This window comes from Homarus americanus, unplaced genomic scaffold, assembly GCF_018991925.1.
Source record: "Homarus americanus isolate GMGI-L3 unplaced genomic scaffold, GMGI_Hamer_2.0 scaffold45562, whole genome shotgun sequence".
NCBI classification, from domain to species: Eukaryota; Metazoa; Arthropoda; class Malacostraca; order Decapoda; family Nephropidae; genus Homarus; species Homarus americanus.
The window spans coordinates 3,954,445-3,974,473 of NW_024744839.1; the positions used below are offsets into that span (position 1 = coordinate 3,954,445).

A 20,029-nucleotide genomic window follows, 5' to 3' on the forward strand; every position below is an offset into this window, starting at 1 on the left:
GGTTAGCTACTTCTATTGTACCATTTATTTACATTAAATAACATAACTTAAAACACATAAATTCATCTTTTACATTAATTTTACTCCAGCTATAACCAGGGTCTTATTTTCTTCAGTTTCATATGTAGAACCATTGTCACGGGTGTAAACTAACGAAAACAATGCCGTCTCGTCTTCTCTTGTGTGTTTTAATATTCTATGTATTATTAATGAGTTGTATTGTTCATTTTGCATATATAAACATTAATTCAATCAAATATTCATTCAGTAATAAACAATAATGAATCTTTTGTACATATTCTTAATAAAATAAATGATGTTATGTTTCCTTCAATGCACACATATACGTTGGTGTTCCACAATCAGTCTTGCTTTTTTTCTTTAATATCAGTGGTTACCTTTACTGTACATTAATTAACGTTAATTAAAACATACATATTACATACTACAACAACAACCAGGGTCTTATTTTCTTCAGTTTCATATGGATAACTGACATTATGGGTGTAAACTGACAACAACAATGCCGTCTCTTATCCTTGTGTGTTTTAATATTCTACATATTATGAATGAATTGTATTATTATAAGATAAATGAATCTATGTTTCCTTGAATGTGCACGTATATGTTGGCGTTCCTAATCCATCTCGCCTTTTTCTTTGTCATTAGTGATTAGCTACTTCTATTGTTCCATTTATTAACAATAAATAACACCACTTAAAACATATATTATTTATTTTTACATTAATTTTACTACAGCTACAACCATCGTTCCGGGTGTAAACACTAATGAAAACAAGGGTGTCCCATCTCCTCTTGTGTGACCATATTATTAGTGTTAATTTATATTGTATAAGATGCATTCACAAACATTATTTAAAGAATATAGTTTGCATTTTTCATAAATTTTATTGCTTTGGGAGAAAAAGCTACACAAAAGATATGAAAAGGTCAGACTTTGGAACGCATCTCATTATTATTGCTTTATTTTAATGGTAATTAATGATTCACGATACGATGATTCACCTTACACTGCAATATTGGAGGACACATTACTGTTGTTATTTGAGGCTTTACTGTATAACAAAATATGATACTTACATCAATTCATACATAGTGGCTTCCACTGTTATCAAGAACTGAATAAAGAATCTCTTAAGAGTTATTGTCACCAACTTGAATTCATGAGTTGGACTTAAACAGGGATCTACAGCTTATCATGGAAAAATTAGCCAAGGAATTCTTAAAATTGTAAAAAAAAAAAAAAAAAAGGAAGAAAAAAAAGAGAAAACTCAACAAAATTAGTATTAAGGGGCAGAGAGGCATACTGCACTGACAAAACTTAGCTACCAGGACTAAAATTTGAAGGTGAAGGAGCATCAGTGAAGATCATGGGTGAATCAACTTCAAAAGACTCCTCTATCGCATGGTTCGATGGTTTCTGCTCTAGAAGGCATTGTCGAAGGTCTTCAAGCTGAATCTAAGGGATAAAAATTTTGTTAAAAATTTTCTTATACAGTACTGTCAAATCATATGAACGAATTTATGAATAATCCACCTTTATATTTACCTAAAGGCATGAAGACCAAAGCAGCAAACATAGCAACCCTTTGGATAATGTATGGCAATGTTTCAAGTCAAAAATTATTTACCCTACAAACACTCATGAACTTGTATATTGATGGGAGAAGTATTGTGCTACATAGGGAGGCTATGTAGAAAAATAGGGTATGTTTCATGTTCCTGTCTTTATAATAAAAATTTCATGGTGAAATATCAAGTGGCATCAAAATGGTATAGGGCATAAATGATGGGAAGAAAATGCTATGGTGTTTAGCAAATCAGGGGGGTGTGAGATCAGGATTTTGAATAGGACAAATGAGGAGCTGGCATTAACAGACATTTCTAAATATTCTGCAGGTGAAGGGAAACGCAGAAGATAGTGAGGAAAAGAGTGAGTGTGGGATGGGCAAAGTGGAGTGAGGATGAATATGGTTTTTGTGATACAAGGAAGCTGCAAAAATTTTAAGTGAAGAATTAAGACAGTGACCCAAATGTCAACTAATTCAGGCAATCAAGATGACTACAAAATTAAAATAACAACTCAGCAAATCCATATTATTCATAACATTAATGCACAAACCTTCATATCTTTCATATGATATGCTTGTGACTCGATGATGTTTTCATTTTCTAATTTGGCCATGTACAGGGTTGACATCTCCTCCTGCTGTCTGTCTCGTTCTGCAGAGACTAGCATCAGCCGTTTACTTAATGACTCATTCTGAGGAAAGAAATCAGAATTTCTAAAATGGCAAGAAAACTGATGAACTGCTTCTGAAATCCCATTTTATACTTGAGCCTGGAAAAAAAAGGCTCATGAATATACCTAATAGGCATGTAAATTTTGGAATAGAAAACCCTAAACTTAAAAAACTACATATTATCCAAAGATCAGCCTAGCTCCCCTTGACAGCCATATTCCTTATATAAGGAGTCTCAGAAGATCATTTTGCCCAGAGGTTAGAAATTAGCTTGTCATGAGTTCACACAGTACAAGTGTTCCCCATTTTCCCTTGTCAGCCTCAGTCAACAGTGGAAAACATAACCAAACTCAAACCAAACCAACTTGCAAGGAAGACCCCAGGGAGGAGGAGGTGGGGTCTTACTCATTTTTTTTAGTGTCTCTTTCTCTTCTCAGCACCACGAGAACTCTCACTTTTACGCTTGCCAGCTATTTTAAAGGGAATTAGAAATGAAAATTTTGTCAGTGCACAGCACGATCACTAAAGTCGGGACTCGAAAATACGCAATGTGAAAAATATTTTATACGACCATGGCCGTCGTATGTTCGGGTTGTCGTAAGTCAAGGAGAGACTGTACATTTTGAGATAATCCCTGATTGGCTTAGAGGATGTAAATACCAATGGTTTATCAATGGTTCTTTTTCACTAATGTTTGATTGATTTTTTCTTGAATGAACTGTACAGTCATGCGCCAGTTAACGTCCAACCGAACAACGTCCGATCGCATATACGTCCGTGCCCCCCCCAAAAAAAAAACCACACAACACTTCCGTGACGCCTGCTGGACCACCACTCCAGGACCCCCTGACGGAGACACGATGATCCTCCCCATACTGGCCAGATATTATATGTTAAAGGAATATCCTTCCTTCCTTAGGCATTTGCCTCCAGGTGTAATGTTAACCTTCATCTATTGAGGATAAAATCTTTCACCTACAAATTGACAATAACACATTTGCTGTAATCAGACATATCTAGTTGCCTCAACAATTGCAACCCCAGTTGCAATTGGGGTTGCAATTTCAAATTCTGTGTCATTACTAAGGAATAACAAAGTCTCTGGTGCACTGCACTCTAAGATTAAGAGAAAACGGACGACTCAGGCGTCCTGAAGTGAGAGAAAACGGACTCCTATGATGGGGCACTCGAATAAAGAGAGACATAGCTACATGTTTTGTGGACTACCCACTGTACAGTATTGATGGTATCCTTTTCATCACTTTGTAATAAACCTAGCCATGCCTATGTGTGTTTATGATATTTACCATAACATTATATATATATTAAGTGGGTCTAAATGGTCGTAAAATGGAAAACTTGAGGTTGGGTGCCTGGAACCAATTAGAATAAATCCCATGGGTTTCTGTAATTTCGGACAACGTCTATTTCGGTTAACATCACGTTTCCAAGAACGTATCTAGGACATTAACCGGCGCATGACAGTAATTACTTTTATTATACAGTATTTATTAAATTAATATTTTTCACTTCTGTTAAATGAAAATCAGTTGGCTGAGGCTCCGTTATTTTAACACAATTCTTAAAACCCTCGAGTACAGCAACCCCGCTTAAGATAATTTGTACTCTACATAAAAATTTTATGTAGCGGAGTATAGATAGCGAGGTGCAGCACACTGATATGATACATAAGAAGGCATGACTCAGACTGAGAGACGTGCTGCACGACACCCACCCATAGATTCTCAACCTCACCTACACACACACAAACCATATGGACTGTTGCTGGATTTTCTGGACTTTTTACAAATATTTCTGGTGAATAGAGGAGTGGTCTGAACCACCACAGAGATTCCAAAAACAGCAAATACCGGTGTATTAAATTACAGTGCATCGAGATTTTACCTTAGTTGTGTATTTTCATCTGTATTATTAAAAAAATAACAAATTTAACTGTTAAATTACCATAGAATACTGTACTTACTTTGGTGGTGAGCTCATCATTAGTTTCCATCACCATATTCACAGTCTGTTGCAAAGAAGCATTCTCCTTTCTCAGATGTGCAGCTTCTTTCCCCAACCGATGCACCTGAGGTGAGGAGCCAACCAAGTTTTTTACTTTGTCAGTGAATAGGCCAACATATCAATCAATAACCAACAAACTAAGTAATGTATCCTTATTTAACAGGTTTTCCACACAGAATAATTTCAAAATAATCAGATCACCATATACATCTGCCCACCCATGCAAGCATACAACCACATTAAAATATACACATACTCAACCCTTTGTTTCTTCCTTGTTTTTACATGCTGCAATCAGCTTACTAATCAAGATCATGTGGATCATCATAGTACAATACTGTACTGGTAAATATAAATGAATAGCTTCATAGAAAATACATTTTACCTAAACTAACCTGCTTTAGCCGTAAATTGGCTACCTTATGATGGTAAACAATATCCTAAATGAAACAGAGCAAATTGTGCCACGTGCAAATTAATTTCCATAAAGCTATAGCAATAAAAACAATCTGTTATCCCTATCTGGGAAAAACATCAGTTGCTTTTTAACCCCTACACCCCGGGTAGTGTGCATGTAAATTAATAAAAATAAATGAAGAAATTTATGTAAATCTACCCAAAAATACAGTTAAAAAACTTGCACATTATTAAAATGTACTAAACTAATGTACTCATATTTTTATCTCTTGTGCAAAATATATGATGTCTAGATTCAAATTATTCACTGTCGTGCAAGGATTCCAGCAATGCAAATTATATGCTCCTAACTTTAGTCTGTGATATTATATAAGATAAAAACTTTAAGCCTAAAACCACCAAACCCTGGCTGGGAGGGGAGGTGACAGTGACATGTTTGACAGTTGGTGCCAAGGTCTAGTGAAGTATTTGTTTGGTTATTTATGTCCTTAAAATTGAGTTTTTATTTTTTGCTTATAAAATGTCACAGAAGTGACCGGGAAGAAAATAATTTACATTGCTGGAATTCTTATAAGATAGTGATAAATTTGAATACAAACATGCTATAGTTTGCACTAGACAAAAATCTTAGTAATCATTTAGTACAATATTTTGAGTACATGTACAGTATAGCTTTGCCCTTAGGATAGTGTGTGCATGTAAATGAGTAAAAGTAAATTAATAAAGTTTCATGTAAGTGCACACATGTGAAAACATATCATTACTCTACATAAGAATATGAAAGCAACACTTATTTACTGCTCATATATATTGAAGGGTTAAATGTTGTACTCTGTATAAACAAGCACACACACACACAGAGAGAGAGAGAGAGAGAGAGAGAGAGAGAGAGAGAGAGAGAGAGAGAGAGAGAGAGAGAGAGAGAGAGAGAGAGAGAGAGAGAGAGAGAGAGAGAGAGAGAGAGAGAGAGAGAGAGAGAGAGAGAGAGAGAGAGAGAGAGAGAGAGAGAGAGAGAGAGAGAGAGAGAGAGAGAGAGAGAGAGAGAGAGAGAGAGAGAGAGAGAGAGAGAGAGAGAGAGAGAGAGAGAGAGAGAGAGAGAGAGAGAGAGAGAGAGAGAGAGAGAGAGAGAGAGAGAGAGAGAGAGAGAGAGAGAGAGAGAGAGAGAGAGAGAGAGAGAGAGAGAGAGAGAGAGAGAGAGAGAGAGAGAGAGAGAGAGAGAGAGAGAGAGAGAGAGAGAGAGAGAGAGAGAGAGAGAGAGAGAGAGAGAGAGAGAGAGAGAGAGAGAGAGAGAGAGAGAGAGAGAGAGAGAGAGAGAGAGAGAGAGAGAGAGAGAGAGAGAGAGAGAGAGAGAGAGAGAGAGAGAGAGAGAGAGAGAGAGAGAGAGAGAGAGAGAGAGAGAGAGAGAGAGAGAGAGAGAGAGAGAGAGAGAGAGAGAGAGAGAGAGAGAGAGAGAGAGAGAGAGAGAGAGAGAGAGAGAGAGAGAGAGAGAGAGAGAGAGAGAGAGAGAGAGAGAGAGAGAGAGAGAGAGAGAGAGAGAGAGAGAGAGAGAGAGAGAGAGAGAGAGAGAGAGAGAGAGAGAGAGAGAGAGAGAGAGAGAGAGAGAGAGAGAGAGAGAGAGAGAGAGAGAGAGAGAGAGAGAGAGAGAGAGAGAGAGAGAGAGAGAGAGAGAGAGAGAGAGAGAGAGAGAGAGAGAGAGAGAGAGAGAGAGATGAAAGCAACACTTATTTACTGCTCATATATATTGAAGGGTTAAATGTTGTACTCTGTATAGACAGCAGAGAGAGAGAGAGAGAGAGAGCAGCCGAACTGCCGGATGTAAACAAACCTTAATTTCCTGCGACTTTTTATTTTTATTAAGGGGATTAGCCCACCCGGGAATAGGTCACTGACCCACATTGGGCCTGAGGGGCAAAAATTTAATACTCCTGTAATAATAATAATAATTCAGATAAGTAAAAAAAAAGAAAAGAAAAAAAGCTGCCTATCTACCTATTGGACAAACTAAAATCGTTCCGGACCACGGGAGTTTCCGGACCACAGAATGCCGGACTAGAGAGGTACAACCTGTATAAAATTTCACAGAATAAAAATTTTTCACACTCCTCTTTGCTTTCCAAATAGGGATTAATAGAGCAAGAGACTACAAATATTAGAAAGCTAATACAGTACAGTACTGAACTCTACTCTCTTACTTGTTGCTGGACCAAATCTTCTCCTGTCACCATTTTTGTCTCTAATTCATCGCGACTTCTCAAAAGATCCTGTAATTCTTTTTGTGTTTTCACCAACTCATCCTCTGAAAAGGATATATTATATCTTTAATTACACATTAAGACTACTGTATTCAAATTCTTATTTTCTCTCTACTCACTTTTTTTTGATGAAAAGGTTATGAGCATATTAAAAGATACCATAGTAGACAGAGCATATGAAACATCCTGGTACCTGTAATACTAACATATATATTTATTCCTACTTACAATTTCTTTCTGCCAACATTGACTAAAATTGTCTATCATGATTACATTGTACCTAATTTTAATTAACTGTCTTTCTAGAAATAAAAAATGTCATCAGTGGTCTTAAGCCACATTTCCATTTTTGTCTGGTGAGTGATTGATAATTATCTGCATTAAATTTGAGAGCCATCTTATTTTTGGCTATTCTATTGTTAACCTCTTATAGAATTTCTAGACTTTTTATGTTACAAAATCACTGTTCGTGGGCATAATACTATTGCTGTACAGTAATCTCCCAATTAGCCGGAATAATTGGTGCAAAGCAGTTCTGGGTTCGGGATATTTCTGAATATTTAGACCTTTTCTCACCCCCAGATTTTTTCTGCGTCTGACTGCAGTTGGACAGACTATATTGTAAATAAACAAAACATAGTACTGTACACACTATACTGTACTAACCCACCAGCAGATGTTATTGTCTTGTCATGCAGGCAGGCCAAATGGTGAAATGATACCAGGATGACCTGCCTTTGTCCTGTACCATCTCCTGTAGCAGGTGGTGCTAACTGTCACTCTCCTCTCCTCCATGGAGGGATTGTACACACTGAATACTGTATATACACCCTCTACTCACTAGCATACACTGTCCATTCATGTACAGCACTGTACATATGATACTTTCACATTTACTGAATGTACAGTACTGTACAGTATATGTAACTGTAATCACTTTATACATCTTAACACTGCTTTAATGGTATTCTTGGCATAAATGGAGCTCCTTGACTTGCAGAACAATGTCCTGAGATGCATTCAATAACCCTCAGAGTCACTTATGGAGATTTTGAGTCATGTACAAGTGCATCAAACAATGTTGAAAGAGTAGCTTTCATCGTTCTTTCAATGTCTGGATCAATGTACTAAAGTACTGTAAGCAGACATCTGATGTGCTAACTTTCTGAAAAACATTTACCAGTCAAAGCTTACCAACACTTCCACCACAACACTTGTGAAGTCTGCAGTTACCAAATTTTGCTGAAATTGTAAATCATATCCACGCTCAAGCCTCACATTAGATTTAATATTGTTCTCTATATTTGCATTGTGAACCCTTAATTTTGTATTACTAAATGCCAACGTCTAGCTACCTTATTATAATAGCCGGCAGTTTTTTCTAAAAATACCACATTATGCTTTTTTGTTTCTGTACTATACTGTACAGTATAATTATCATAAAGTGTTTTACCACACATATCTGTACAGTATTTAGAATGTGAATAATGCATTTTGTATTGCTAGAAGATAATTTTATATTACCTTAGTATGTATTGATGGAAGAGTTTTGTTTCCGCTTTTTACAGAACATCAAATTAAGCTATTGTCTCTAGTTCCATTTTTGCTATACTGTAACTACACAGTATAGTACTGACTAATTTACTTAAACTTAAAGCTAAACTTAGAATGCATTTCAGTGTTATCAGAATTCTTCTTCAAGTAAAATAGTCCTCCATTTCTGATTGATCATTCAGTCCTGTAGAATGCATTGTTGACTTATGTTACCAGAGTACAGCTGTGCCCAATCGCTGACGACAGACCAGTTAAGTGGCCGATTAGTATACAAAGGTTGCGGACCCTTAGTCTAGACTCTAGTGGATATAATTAAAGAAGGAATTTAACACTTACTTAATTTACTAATCTTTTTATGTGAGTTCTCCAAACTGACTTCTATTTCCTGCTTGTCATTCTCCATGTTGTGTATTTGTTGTTGCAACTGTTTCACCTCCCGAGTCTTGGTATTCAGGAGCTTTTGCATACGGAAAGGTGGGCTCTATGGGAGAAAATCTCGATTGATTTTATTTATATTTCTATCTGTTGACTTACACTGCCCTCCCTCTTTGAGATTTGCATAAGTAAGATAAAAGATATATAGATGGTACATGTAAAAGTAGATAAAGATTGAGTAAATACAGTAGAAGAGTGAAGTCATACAATGCCCTAATCACTCTCACAAGACAGTCCTGAACCCCTATCTATCTTATTTCCCACTGTATTACCCACAGAGGACCCTGACAAATGCCTTCTCTAAGTTTACAAATACAGATTACTGTCCAGCTTTCTCTCCTTCCATAAATATTTCTCTTATAGCTGCCAGGCCATAAATATTTCCTCTGCAGTCTCCCTCCTGGGCATGAACCCAAATTGCATTTCATTGATGGACACTCTCTCCCACATCAATTTTTCATTCACTCTTTCTACAGCTTCCATAACCTGACCTAAGTCTAACATCTCCTGGCCTATATAGCTTCCAAGTTTAAGTGCACCACATTTTTGTTTTTCCATTGTTAGTATTCACAATCACACTCTTCAGCTGGAACCATACATTCCATAATATTTGCATTAGTCAGTTCAATCAGCATTGTTTGATGCTTTCAGCATTTCTGCAATTACAGCATTTCAGAGCCCAGCAGCCATTATGTTCTCCATTCTGTTAGTCACTTTCTTCACCCATTCTCTTTCAATCCTTGGGCAAGTTCTTCATTATCATCACCCACATATGACTCTGTTCACATTTCTTTGCATTGTATAAACATCCTAAAATCCTTGACATCATATTGAACATACAAATGCAATTTTCACATAACACACAAATGATATTGTCATGGTCATATGCAAACTTAACACTCACAAATACCAACTTGAGACAAATTTAACCACCTGTAACAGTGCAATAACAATCATCTTCACCATATTAAAACTAAGTTAACCCAAGCAACATCTTCTAACACCCAAAAATTCAAACGACCTAAAACAAACCCCTCAGATCAATAACAATTGCATTAATACCACAAATATTAGCCATAAACATTCTACACCAAGAATTCTTCCCATACATCACAAGTTCCAGTCTCCAATTTTGTGTTGAACTACTGTACACCCTACCCATACTCTTGAGGCAAAAAATTTACCTCAGAACAACATTATTCCCCTACATACTCGGTACAATCCCACCTACACCTCCCAATACAATAATTCACAAACAGATACAGAACAATTTGGCAATCTCCCCCTTCCAGATTTCAATTAAGCAGCATAATGAATACACTACACAAAAATATCCAGAACTCAAAATCCACTTTCTTCCGAGTCATAAAAGTACTGTAGATCTTTCCAAAGTTGTAGTTACCAATCACCCATAAACCAATTTCAACACAATATATAACTCGTCCAAAACCCACAACCACATAACAATGCTGCCCCACACACTACAACTCATCTACTCACTGTCCAACACTCACCTAACATAGGCATTCCTTCAACAAAACATCTTTAAAATATCTTTGGAAGCAACTGACAATTATCACCAAATACCTAAGGACCATCAGCATCGCATACAATTGTAACAGTCTACACCAACAACATAATGTACTGTACTGTAATTATATATTAAACCTACATAAACAAGATCCCTAAGAGGGGAGGCTTTGGGAGAACTGTAGTAAACTTTTGGAGATCCCCATGGAGCATTAGTGTAGATTGGAGTCTGGCACTGTGTTGATATCCCCTTATACCCTGAAAGCAGAAAATAAAATGTCTTCATTAGGATTTTCATTATTCTAATACAATAAGTGTATAATTGTATATGTAGCATCTACCTAAAATCATTGTTAAAATTTTGCATAAAACTTAGATTAAAGTGAGCAAGAATCTTTGAGATACTACAGTATATACTATTGGCAAACTTCTCAAGGCAGAACCTGTCATTGCCCAAGAGGTATGCAATGGAGAATTTATTGCATCGGAAGATACTGAGTTGCTAACAGGCATCTGAGAGCCTCCTGAGCTGAACATGAACAATAAGCAGTGAACTGTAGTGCAGGTTAGTGTGTGGCAATGTTTCTGTGCTTAAATATACATATACAGACAATATGTCATATAAAGGTGCTACTGTACAGTACAGTATCTTGATCTAAAAGTATGGCTTACTGACCACCAAATAAGAGGCCCCACACAACAGGAGGAGGAATTTGATAATAGCCATGAATGTTCCATCAATTGCTCTGAGTGTTTTATAGGCCTCACACAACAGGACGAGGAATTTTATAGTGAAGTTGATACACCCGATAATCTTGATTTTGACCATGGATGTGTCACCAATTGCTGAGTGCTTTTTCACAGGACCAACACAACAGGAGAAGGAATCTGACACTGTTGTCACACCATCACCCTAAGCACCGACCACCAACAGTTTCCCGGGGTAGAATATATTCTTACATGGATTAGATAAACTTGATACTGTACTGTATTGCTTTATTAATGTTATTATGATTAATACATAGTATGCCTAAAAGTATTGTTTCTCACAAAAAATTGCTTAAAAATTTTTATTTTTATGTTTGGGGGAATTTTTTTCAGAGGAATGCATCTCCCTTTATATAATGATAAGTCAATGGGAAAAATGGCTATGATTTACAAAAGATTTTTCAGGAACATATCCCTTTTGTAAATTGAAGCACTCTTGTATATGAATTTGAAAAGCTTTCATAATGGTTTGACAATGTACTATTTAATGTATATGGAAAGTCAGCAACCCTTTTTAATGATGCCATGTTCCAATTATATAAAATTAGGATATGAGTGATAGTAGTTGACTATAAATTTTTGCTTTCTAGACTTCAAAAATGGGAACATATGTTCATCTTGTAATGTAGAGATATACTGTACTGTACACATTTACCCTCCTAAATCTACCATACATTATTTTTTTATGAATTTTTTTTAACAAGAATGGTCAAGTTAACAGCAGTAAATGATTTAATGTTTTATTATTACAGTACTTTGAAGGTTTTGGACACAGTAAGTACAGTTCACAGAACTTCATTCTAGTAAACAAACTCACAAATAGATCATGTGTAGCGTGATGATAATAATGGTGATACTGATGGTAATTTTTACTTTAGGGTAAGGTAGTAATGGTGATAGGACTGGTTAGAGGTGGTGCTAGAGTGCACAAGGAATTATATTAATATCTACAGCTAATTTTGAGGCATTATCAAAATTTGTATATGATATTGAGCTGCACCCCCACTTTTGCCAATTTTTTAAGGAAATGGGTGATTTTTTTTAATACTGTACAGTATCAATATATTCAAAGAAATAGAAAATATTTCTCACTAAGACCTGCAATATAAAGGATAATGCAAAACTAAAAGAAAAAATGCTCACCTAACTTCTCTGTGCAGAGAATATTTAAGAATTTGGTGCTCATCCCTGAACCTCTCTTCTGGATAGACTCAATCAGATACTTCACCTGTCAGAACACCATAAAATTATTATAAATATTATTACTGTACATTATTTTCACTAATATTACTATTATAAAAATATGAGCTTTTGCAGACAAGACATCTGTCATATTTTATTTACATTTACAAAATCAGTCTAGTCTGGTTAGACAATTTATACCCGACACATGATTCATTCAAACTCTAAAAAAAAAAAAAAATTTAATACAGTAACAGAATATAACATCAAATCAAATATTAGTTTGGTCCTCTGGATTGATTAACGAAAGTCAGTTATTTACACACATGACCGGAGATGCCATGGATTCTGCCCTGTGCTTACTGGTGGTCCACATACATTATGTTCAAGAGATAGTATACTTTGATGCTACGTCTGTGTATTTTTAGTACACTACAGTACTATCTCTCATAATTTTGAAAAATGCAATTGGCAGTGTTGTAAAGGCAAAACATGTGGTTAAGCATGCCAGCACTGTTGTTGAAATGAAAATACATGTACCTGTAATAGTGTTTCTGATAGATTTAAATGTACCACCTGACCTGCACAAAGACATCAGCCACTCCATGTGCATTCTTCTCACAGCTAACAAGTGCCTGTGTGTTATGGTGATTTATAGACTTGATATTCTCCCACTCACAGTATATACCCCTACACTCTTATTTTATATCTTTACATTACTATACTGTACAGTAGTGATGAACTGGACGTCAGATTTCTCACATTCTGTACACATGTACTGTATATAGCACAGATATACCCCAATTTTTTATTTCCCTATCTACGATATTTCACTTTAACAATGGTGACGTATTAAGACCCCCCCCCCCACTATTTATGAAAAATAAATAAAAATGCACGAACGATGGTCATTGTCCTGCCAACACAGAATATGGAATGCATATCTCACTGCACTTGACAGATGCAGTCTACCCATTTGCCGGTATGTGGCCACCCAGTGCACTACAACCCCAAGCTTTGTTCCATGGTGATCGCACATGCTCGTAATCAAGTAGCTCTATTATGAAGCCACTCATTATCAGAATTACAGTAACTGGTACAGTACATAAAGTTACTTACTATTCATAATTATAAGTGACTTTTGTAACTAACCCAACCTACACTTTGTACAGAAAAATAAACATTAAATAACTGCACATGCCTTTCATAAAGTAAAATGTTTACATCATATCACTCATAATTATGTTGTTTATCTGAAATGTAAAGGAAATATAAAATGTATCATACATAGTCTTGTAAACTTACTTTTATTTGTGTTGACTGATCCATTAAGGGGGAGGAAAGAAGTCTGCTTCGGAGTTTTGATTCAGTTACCATCATTATATACAAAAGAAGCAAAGTCAGTTTTGTCACTTCTGTTTGATTGCCAGAAGCAACATCTTCAAAGATGATAAGATTAGGGCCAGCAAAGTGATCTGTAACAATGCAAGTTTACATAAAAATCTGAATGTCGCAAACTGTAAGCACAAAATACTGTAATATTGGAGGTTTGAATCCCGAAATTCCATTTTACTACTAAGCATAGAGGGCAACATATGTTATATATCAGCCAGCAAGCCTCAATCTACAGTGACTAGCGTGACTGTTGCTGTAGTCAGCATCTTCTGGCTGTAATCAAAGCACTAAAAAGTCCTTCACGAAAAAAGCATTGACATAAAAGACAGAAGACTGATGAGATCGACACGTGATTGTATGCATCACCACATTTGCTTGTTTAACCACAACACAGGATAGTTGAACCAACTAGCTCAGCATCAACCATCTCACATGCCTTTGAGAAGTGGAAGGGCTATTGAGTCACTCAATCCTGTTTCCATCTTAAATAGAATATCAGGATTCAATCATCTATATATGATAATGAGCTGCATGAGGGAATATTGCTACAGAAAGCCAGCCTGAGCCTGAGAGGTAACTAATGGAAAAGGGAGCTCCATATGCTACACTACAGGCACCACAAAAGGGAACATTAGCCAATTACAGCTGCTGCAAGAATAACTTTCCACACTCACATATGTTCTGCTATGTTGCAGGGTGGCCAAAATCATGAGCAGTGGAAAGTATATTGTGCAGAGTACTGTATAAGAATACTGTAAAACAAAAGTAAAAATGCACTACTCACCCTTTATTATGGCCTGAAGATCTGGTATCAAGCCAACCAAATCTGATTTTTTCACATCTTCATTTTTCCTGTAATTAACATAATAAAACAAATACAGCACATCACCATCAAAAAATGGGACATAGTAAAAATATTAGAGCAAGAAAACAATATGTCCATTAATAATTTTTGAAATTTCAATAGGTGGCTGACATAAGTGATTTTAAATGGTAAAAAATGGTAAAAAAATTTAAATCACAAAAAGTATCTCATATTAACATTTAAGGTATGTATTCAGTAAGTTGCACAATAAAAGGAAAAAAAATAAATAAACAATTATACTAACTGGAACTGTAATCAAAGTGCCCTAGGCAGGCAATATCAGTAAGACTAGGTGATGGAACTTCAGGATATTGTTTTACAACTTATTGTTGTAAAAATAATCCCAAAACCAAATACAAGTAATAAAGATTAAGAATAAGAAAAAGAATTAAATAATAAAAAAAGTAAAACTAAGTAAATAAATAGAAATAAGAAATAAAGTAAATGTAACTCATTTTATTACAGCATGATAACTTTATACAATATTATGATACTTAGGAGCATGTTTTATTTATCATACAGTTTACTATAATTAAATGAGTTGTATTTCCTGTTTTATTTCTATTTATTTACTTAATTTTACTATCTCTATTCTTTAATTCTCCTTTATTATTTTTAATCTTTCTTTCTTTGTTCTTTATACCCGTGAGAGTGTGAAGGTGAGGATGGAGGAGCAAGGGTGGAGGGAAAGACTGTGGTTGAGAGAGGATGGCCAGTTTGTGGTAGGTGGTCACCCTCATACCAAGGGGAAGGGGGGAGAAGGAGGGGAGTGGATGATAATAAATACAAGAATAAGTATATCATGCACTAACATATATATATACTTGGGGAAATATGGAGTTATGTTGTTACTCGTGGCTCACTGTATCACTGCAAAACACAAAGACACTTACGAGGAATATATTACTCAATGCATAAGGGAAGGGAACTGAGAACTATTCTTAACAGTTCTTCATTTATTAAAGACGTTATTAAGAATGGACAATTACACTTTAAAAACCATAACCAACACTCCTACCTAACTTCAAAATATAACCTCACATAAAGGGAGTTTACCACAGGGTACATTTACTTCTATATTTCACCCTGTTGAATCCACCGACCCACACACCCACGCATCTACACTTAAACACCTCCAAACAGTGACACAGACTCCCGTTTGAAAATCGAGAGCACTTCTTGCTGGGTACAAAATTCCCAGGTCTCACTCAATCAGCTTAACTGTGGCTATGACATCACACTCATAGGTTACCATGATTGGCTAAGGTGTTGGCACACAGGCTGGAACTTGATCTACCCAGCGCAGCTTGGAGTATGCCTCTTTACACTGGCTTTTTGGCGGGAACTTTGTCTAAACTAAATTCTCATATACATTTTCTCAAAAATATGACACTTTACTCCAAAGACATGGCACTGTTACAATACAATGACTTGGGATATTTTGTAATCCATGACTTGTAACATGTACTGGTAACCGTAGAAACCAGCACGAAGAAAATAAATAACTATGTTGAATAATATGTCACATATTGTATCTTCTTTTAATATAATACAGTAATATAAGTTCCATACATCCAGTATGAACTAAGATTATAACATAAATATGTAGCTAGGGTCTAAACAAACTGTAATTTGTCTGGTATACTGCACTTATGTGTTTCTTAAACGGAGTACCTGTAAGAAGAACTAGCTAAAGAAAGGTACCTGTACAGACAGTCCCCGAGTTATGACCGTCCAACTTCCCAACACCCGCACTTATGAACGAGATCCCAATACTTCATTGCAATTTTTTGTATTAAAATCCCATTTTTTTACATTACAGTAACCCCTTCCATTCACGGGTTTATGATTCGCGATTTCAACGATTCACGGTAAGCAGCTGATGGCACGGGTGGCTAGCAGGCAAGCCTTCTCCCTCAGCGCAATGAATCACCCCACGCGCCTGCGGCATCTCATCTCGCTCTGTTTGTTCTCACCCAGTACCCATGACCAAGCATCTCGTGTCATACTATCAAAACTTTCGTGTTTCTTTGTGAAAATGACCTCGAAAAGACTGCCTAGTGTCAGTGCTAGTGATGCTAGTGGAGTGGAACATAAAAGGTAAAAGTCAGTGATGACTCTGGTAAAGAAAGTTGAATTATTAGACAAGTTAAAGGAGGAGATGAGTGCTACCGTAGTTAGTCGGTTGTTTGGTGTGAACGAATCCACAGTGCGGTACATAAGAAAGAACGAACAGGCAATACCTGTACGTGATTCTGTTCAAGCAAGTGCCAAAGTAGCACAGGTTGTTAGTGACAAGAACATGGTGAAAACTGAGAAAGCTCCAGACTTTTCCACATACGAATGTAAGTACAGTATTGTGCCTTAAGTTTCTCATACACAGTATAGGTATACCTGTATATTGGTGCACTAAGGTATTAAACAAGTGGCTATTCGCGGTTTTGCCAATTTGCGCCATTTCTTGGAACCTATCCCTTGCGAATGGCAAGGGTTTACTGTATTTTCATCATTATATATTGCTTAACATCACTCTATTTACAGTAATTACATTATTTGCTATGCATGAGATATTATTGTCGTAAGACGGACACTGCCTGCACTATGCTGTACAGGTTGACAATCCCTTATCCGAAATCCTTGGGACCAGATGCATTTCAGTTTTTGGAATTTTTTGGATTTCAGAATGTTTTTTTCTTTTTTATATATACAGGGATCAGCCCACCCGGGCACAGGTCACTAACCCACAATGGGGCCTGGGGGCTAAAATATAATAATAAGAAGAATTATAATAATAATTCATAGGCCTAGGTCATGTTTCTCACTTTTGATCTTTTTTCATTCTTGTATTTCTTTATTATTATTATTATTATTATTATTATTATTATTTCATTATTATAGTATTATTGTTATTATTATTATTATTGTTATCATTCTTATTTTATTTTGTGTATTTTTTATTAAAAATTTTATTTACTATGAATAATTATTATTACTGTATTATCATTATTATTATTACCTGTATTATTATAATTATTATTACTATTACATTTTCACCCCCCAGGCCCCTATGTGGGTCAGTGACCTGTGCCCGGGTGGGCTAATACCCCCCCTCCCCAAAATGCTCCACAAAAAAAATTTCGGTTTTCAGAATTTCGGATAAAGGGTTGTCAACCTGTACTGTATATTCCATCATTCTGCTCAAGTATTTTGGGACTCAGTCCTTGTATACTGTATACAGTAGAGTACCAGTAGGTGGTGAAGCCCTGATATTTGTAATCAATCTGTGGGGAGATTCAATAGTTAATGATTAAAAGCCATTATATTATTAGCCTCCATATTAAATTAGAAGCTATCAAGTGAGTGGTTCAGTAGATAATTTCCCTGGCCCATACACAGACTGATGGACATAGCAACTGTAAACTTTTCTTTGCCCCATATTCTGCTGGTACCATAAGAAAATAAAAATATGGAACAAAGCACCATGAAATATTTATAGTGCTTACATATACCAATGACCAGCTGAAAAATCTGTAAATCAGTGAGGCAAAGTACAGTACAATGGTACCATAATTCAGTACTGTAATATACAGTTGTACCATATGAATTTAAGACTATAGTATAAGATGAAATAATTTACAAAATATTAAGACAGTAATGTACTGTATATTGTGTACGTACAAAATAGTTAAAAGACGTCCATAAACTCTGCCATCAACTAGGTGCTTTATGGCTGGAGTCTGTTCAGGTAGTAGCTCCAATGCATTTACCTGAAACAAAAAATTAAATCATTTTGGTGCATCATTGAATAAGCTGAAAGAAAGCAACTATAAATCTGAAATTCTGCTTAACCATTTGTTCATTCAAATAATAAAATAATTTTGACATGTACAGTTGTAGAAATGTGTTCCTACCCCCCTGTGGTAACCAGTTTCTCCAAATGGCACCACCGCAGTAGTATCACTATTTATGAATGAATGGGTATTGGTCGTGTAATGACGGACTTGATTGGTGGATAGGTTTGCTATAGGTCATATAGGTTGGCTGTTTGGAGGCAACTGTAGCATGCTCACCTTTAATATTTTGTACTTCACCCCATTTTTTTTTCAAACAATCACTTATCAAAGATAAGAATAGTACAGCCTGTTACATAAAATTTAACAATGTGAAATTCTTTAGTTTAGTTTTTAAAAAATCCACCCTGCTAAGAGAAAATGAAGGATTAATCCCATTACTGCATTACATTTTAGAATCAAGACAGGTAGGGCAACTAATGTACAATGAACAAGTTTAACTTTTCAAGGGGTTCCTTCAATGTGTCAATTGCCAATTTTATTATAGAGCCTACTGTACATAAATGCTAAGAGTCTTCATCTTACACTTTACCCTGCATGCACTCCATAATGAATGCCAGGGATGCACATTAACACCTACCTGGCCACCCAAGGCAGGTTGAAACCAAAGAATTTCAAATTGTTAAATTTTGTTACAGTGATTGTTTGGGGTGTTGAAGTACAAAATATTAAAGGTTAGCATGGTACCTATGGAAATTATTTTATACACCTTCCTTCCAAGTGTTAAGCTTTAATGGCATTGACATGTGTGTACAGTAGACATCAAACCATAAGCAATTACCTAACCTAACCTCCTAACTGGGGCCCCCCAGCATATAGTACAGTGGTCCCTCGGTTAACAAGCACAATTCGTTCTAAAAGGTTGCTCGTTAACCGAAACCATTGTTTCAATGGGTTTTGGGTAACTGGTTCCAGTTCACCGAAAATTGCCTAAAATCAACAAAAAAGGTAGTAAAGTACACTTACTTTGAGATGTGTATGTAGAAGGCTCCTGGATGATGATGATGGGAATTAGAATGGGGGTGGAGGAGAAGGGAGAAGAGAAGGCATTGGGGTGGAAGAGAAGTCACCCCACGGCACCATTTCACCCATAAAATTTTAGTTCTCTTGGTGTAATTCAAGATTATTTTCTTTAAATCAACACTGCACTGCATTATATATTGTCAATATGTAAAATAAATTTCAAAATGACCAATAATTTGCTTGGAAACAGAAAAAAAGCATTTAGTTTAAGAGAGTCTCAAGCGAGATGTTACCTCCACTGAAAAGACACAGAGATTGACGCCTGTATGGTGTGTTGACAGGCTGTATGGCGTGCAAAAAACTAGCTTCCTATACTTCAATTATGTTCAATAATTGTTAAAATGACTAAAAAATTTAATATAAAACTTTAAAAATTATTGAATAGTATAAACTTCTTGATATTTACTAAAATAGTAAGTAATTTAAGCCCAAGAACCGATTACTGTATTGGCGGACTAATTCTACAGC

The 20,029-nt window shown here is 35.9% G+C and overlaps 1 protein-coding gene across 2 annotated transcripts in view; it reads right to left on the minus strand.

The window, feature by feature from the left end:
• LOC121878126 (thyroid receptor-interacting protein 11-like) overlaps positions 1-20,029 on the minus strand; it is an 89,404-nt gene that overhangs the window by 66,411 nt on the left and 2,964 nt on the right. For both annotated transcript variants that reach the window (XM_042384128.1, XM_042384127.1), the window contains exons 2-11: positions 18,366-18,454; positions 14,607-14,674; positions 13,733-13,902; positions 12,389-12,473; positions 10,620-10,735; positions 8,849-8,993; positions 6,899-7,002; positions 4,249-4,353; positions 2,144-2,284; positions 1,351-1,480 (exon numbers count right to left, since the gene is read on the minus strand). In XM_042384128.1, coding sequence (XP_042240062.1) covers positions 1,351-1,480; positions 2,144-2,284; positions 4,249-4,353; positions 6,899-7,002; positions 8,849-8,993; positions 10,620-10,735; positions 12,389-12,473; positions 13,733-13,902; positions 14,607-14,674; positions 18,366-18,454 — 1,153 coding nt within the window. The remainder of the gene's footprint in view (positions 1-1,350; positions 1,481-2,143; positions 2,285-4,248; positions 4,354-6,898; positions 7,003-8,848; positions 8,994-10,619; positions 10,736-12,388; positions 12,474-13,732; positions 13,903-14,606; positions 14,675-18,365; positions 18,455-20,029) is intronic.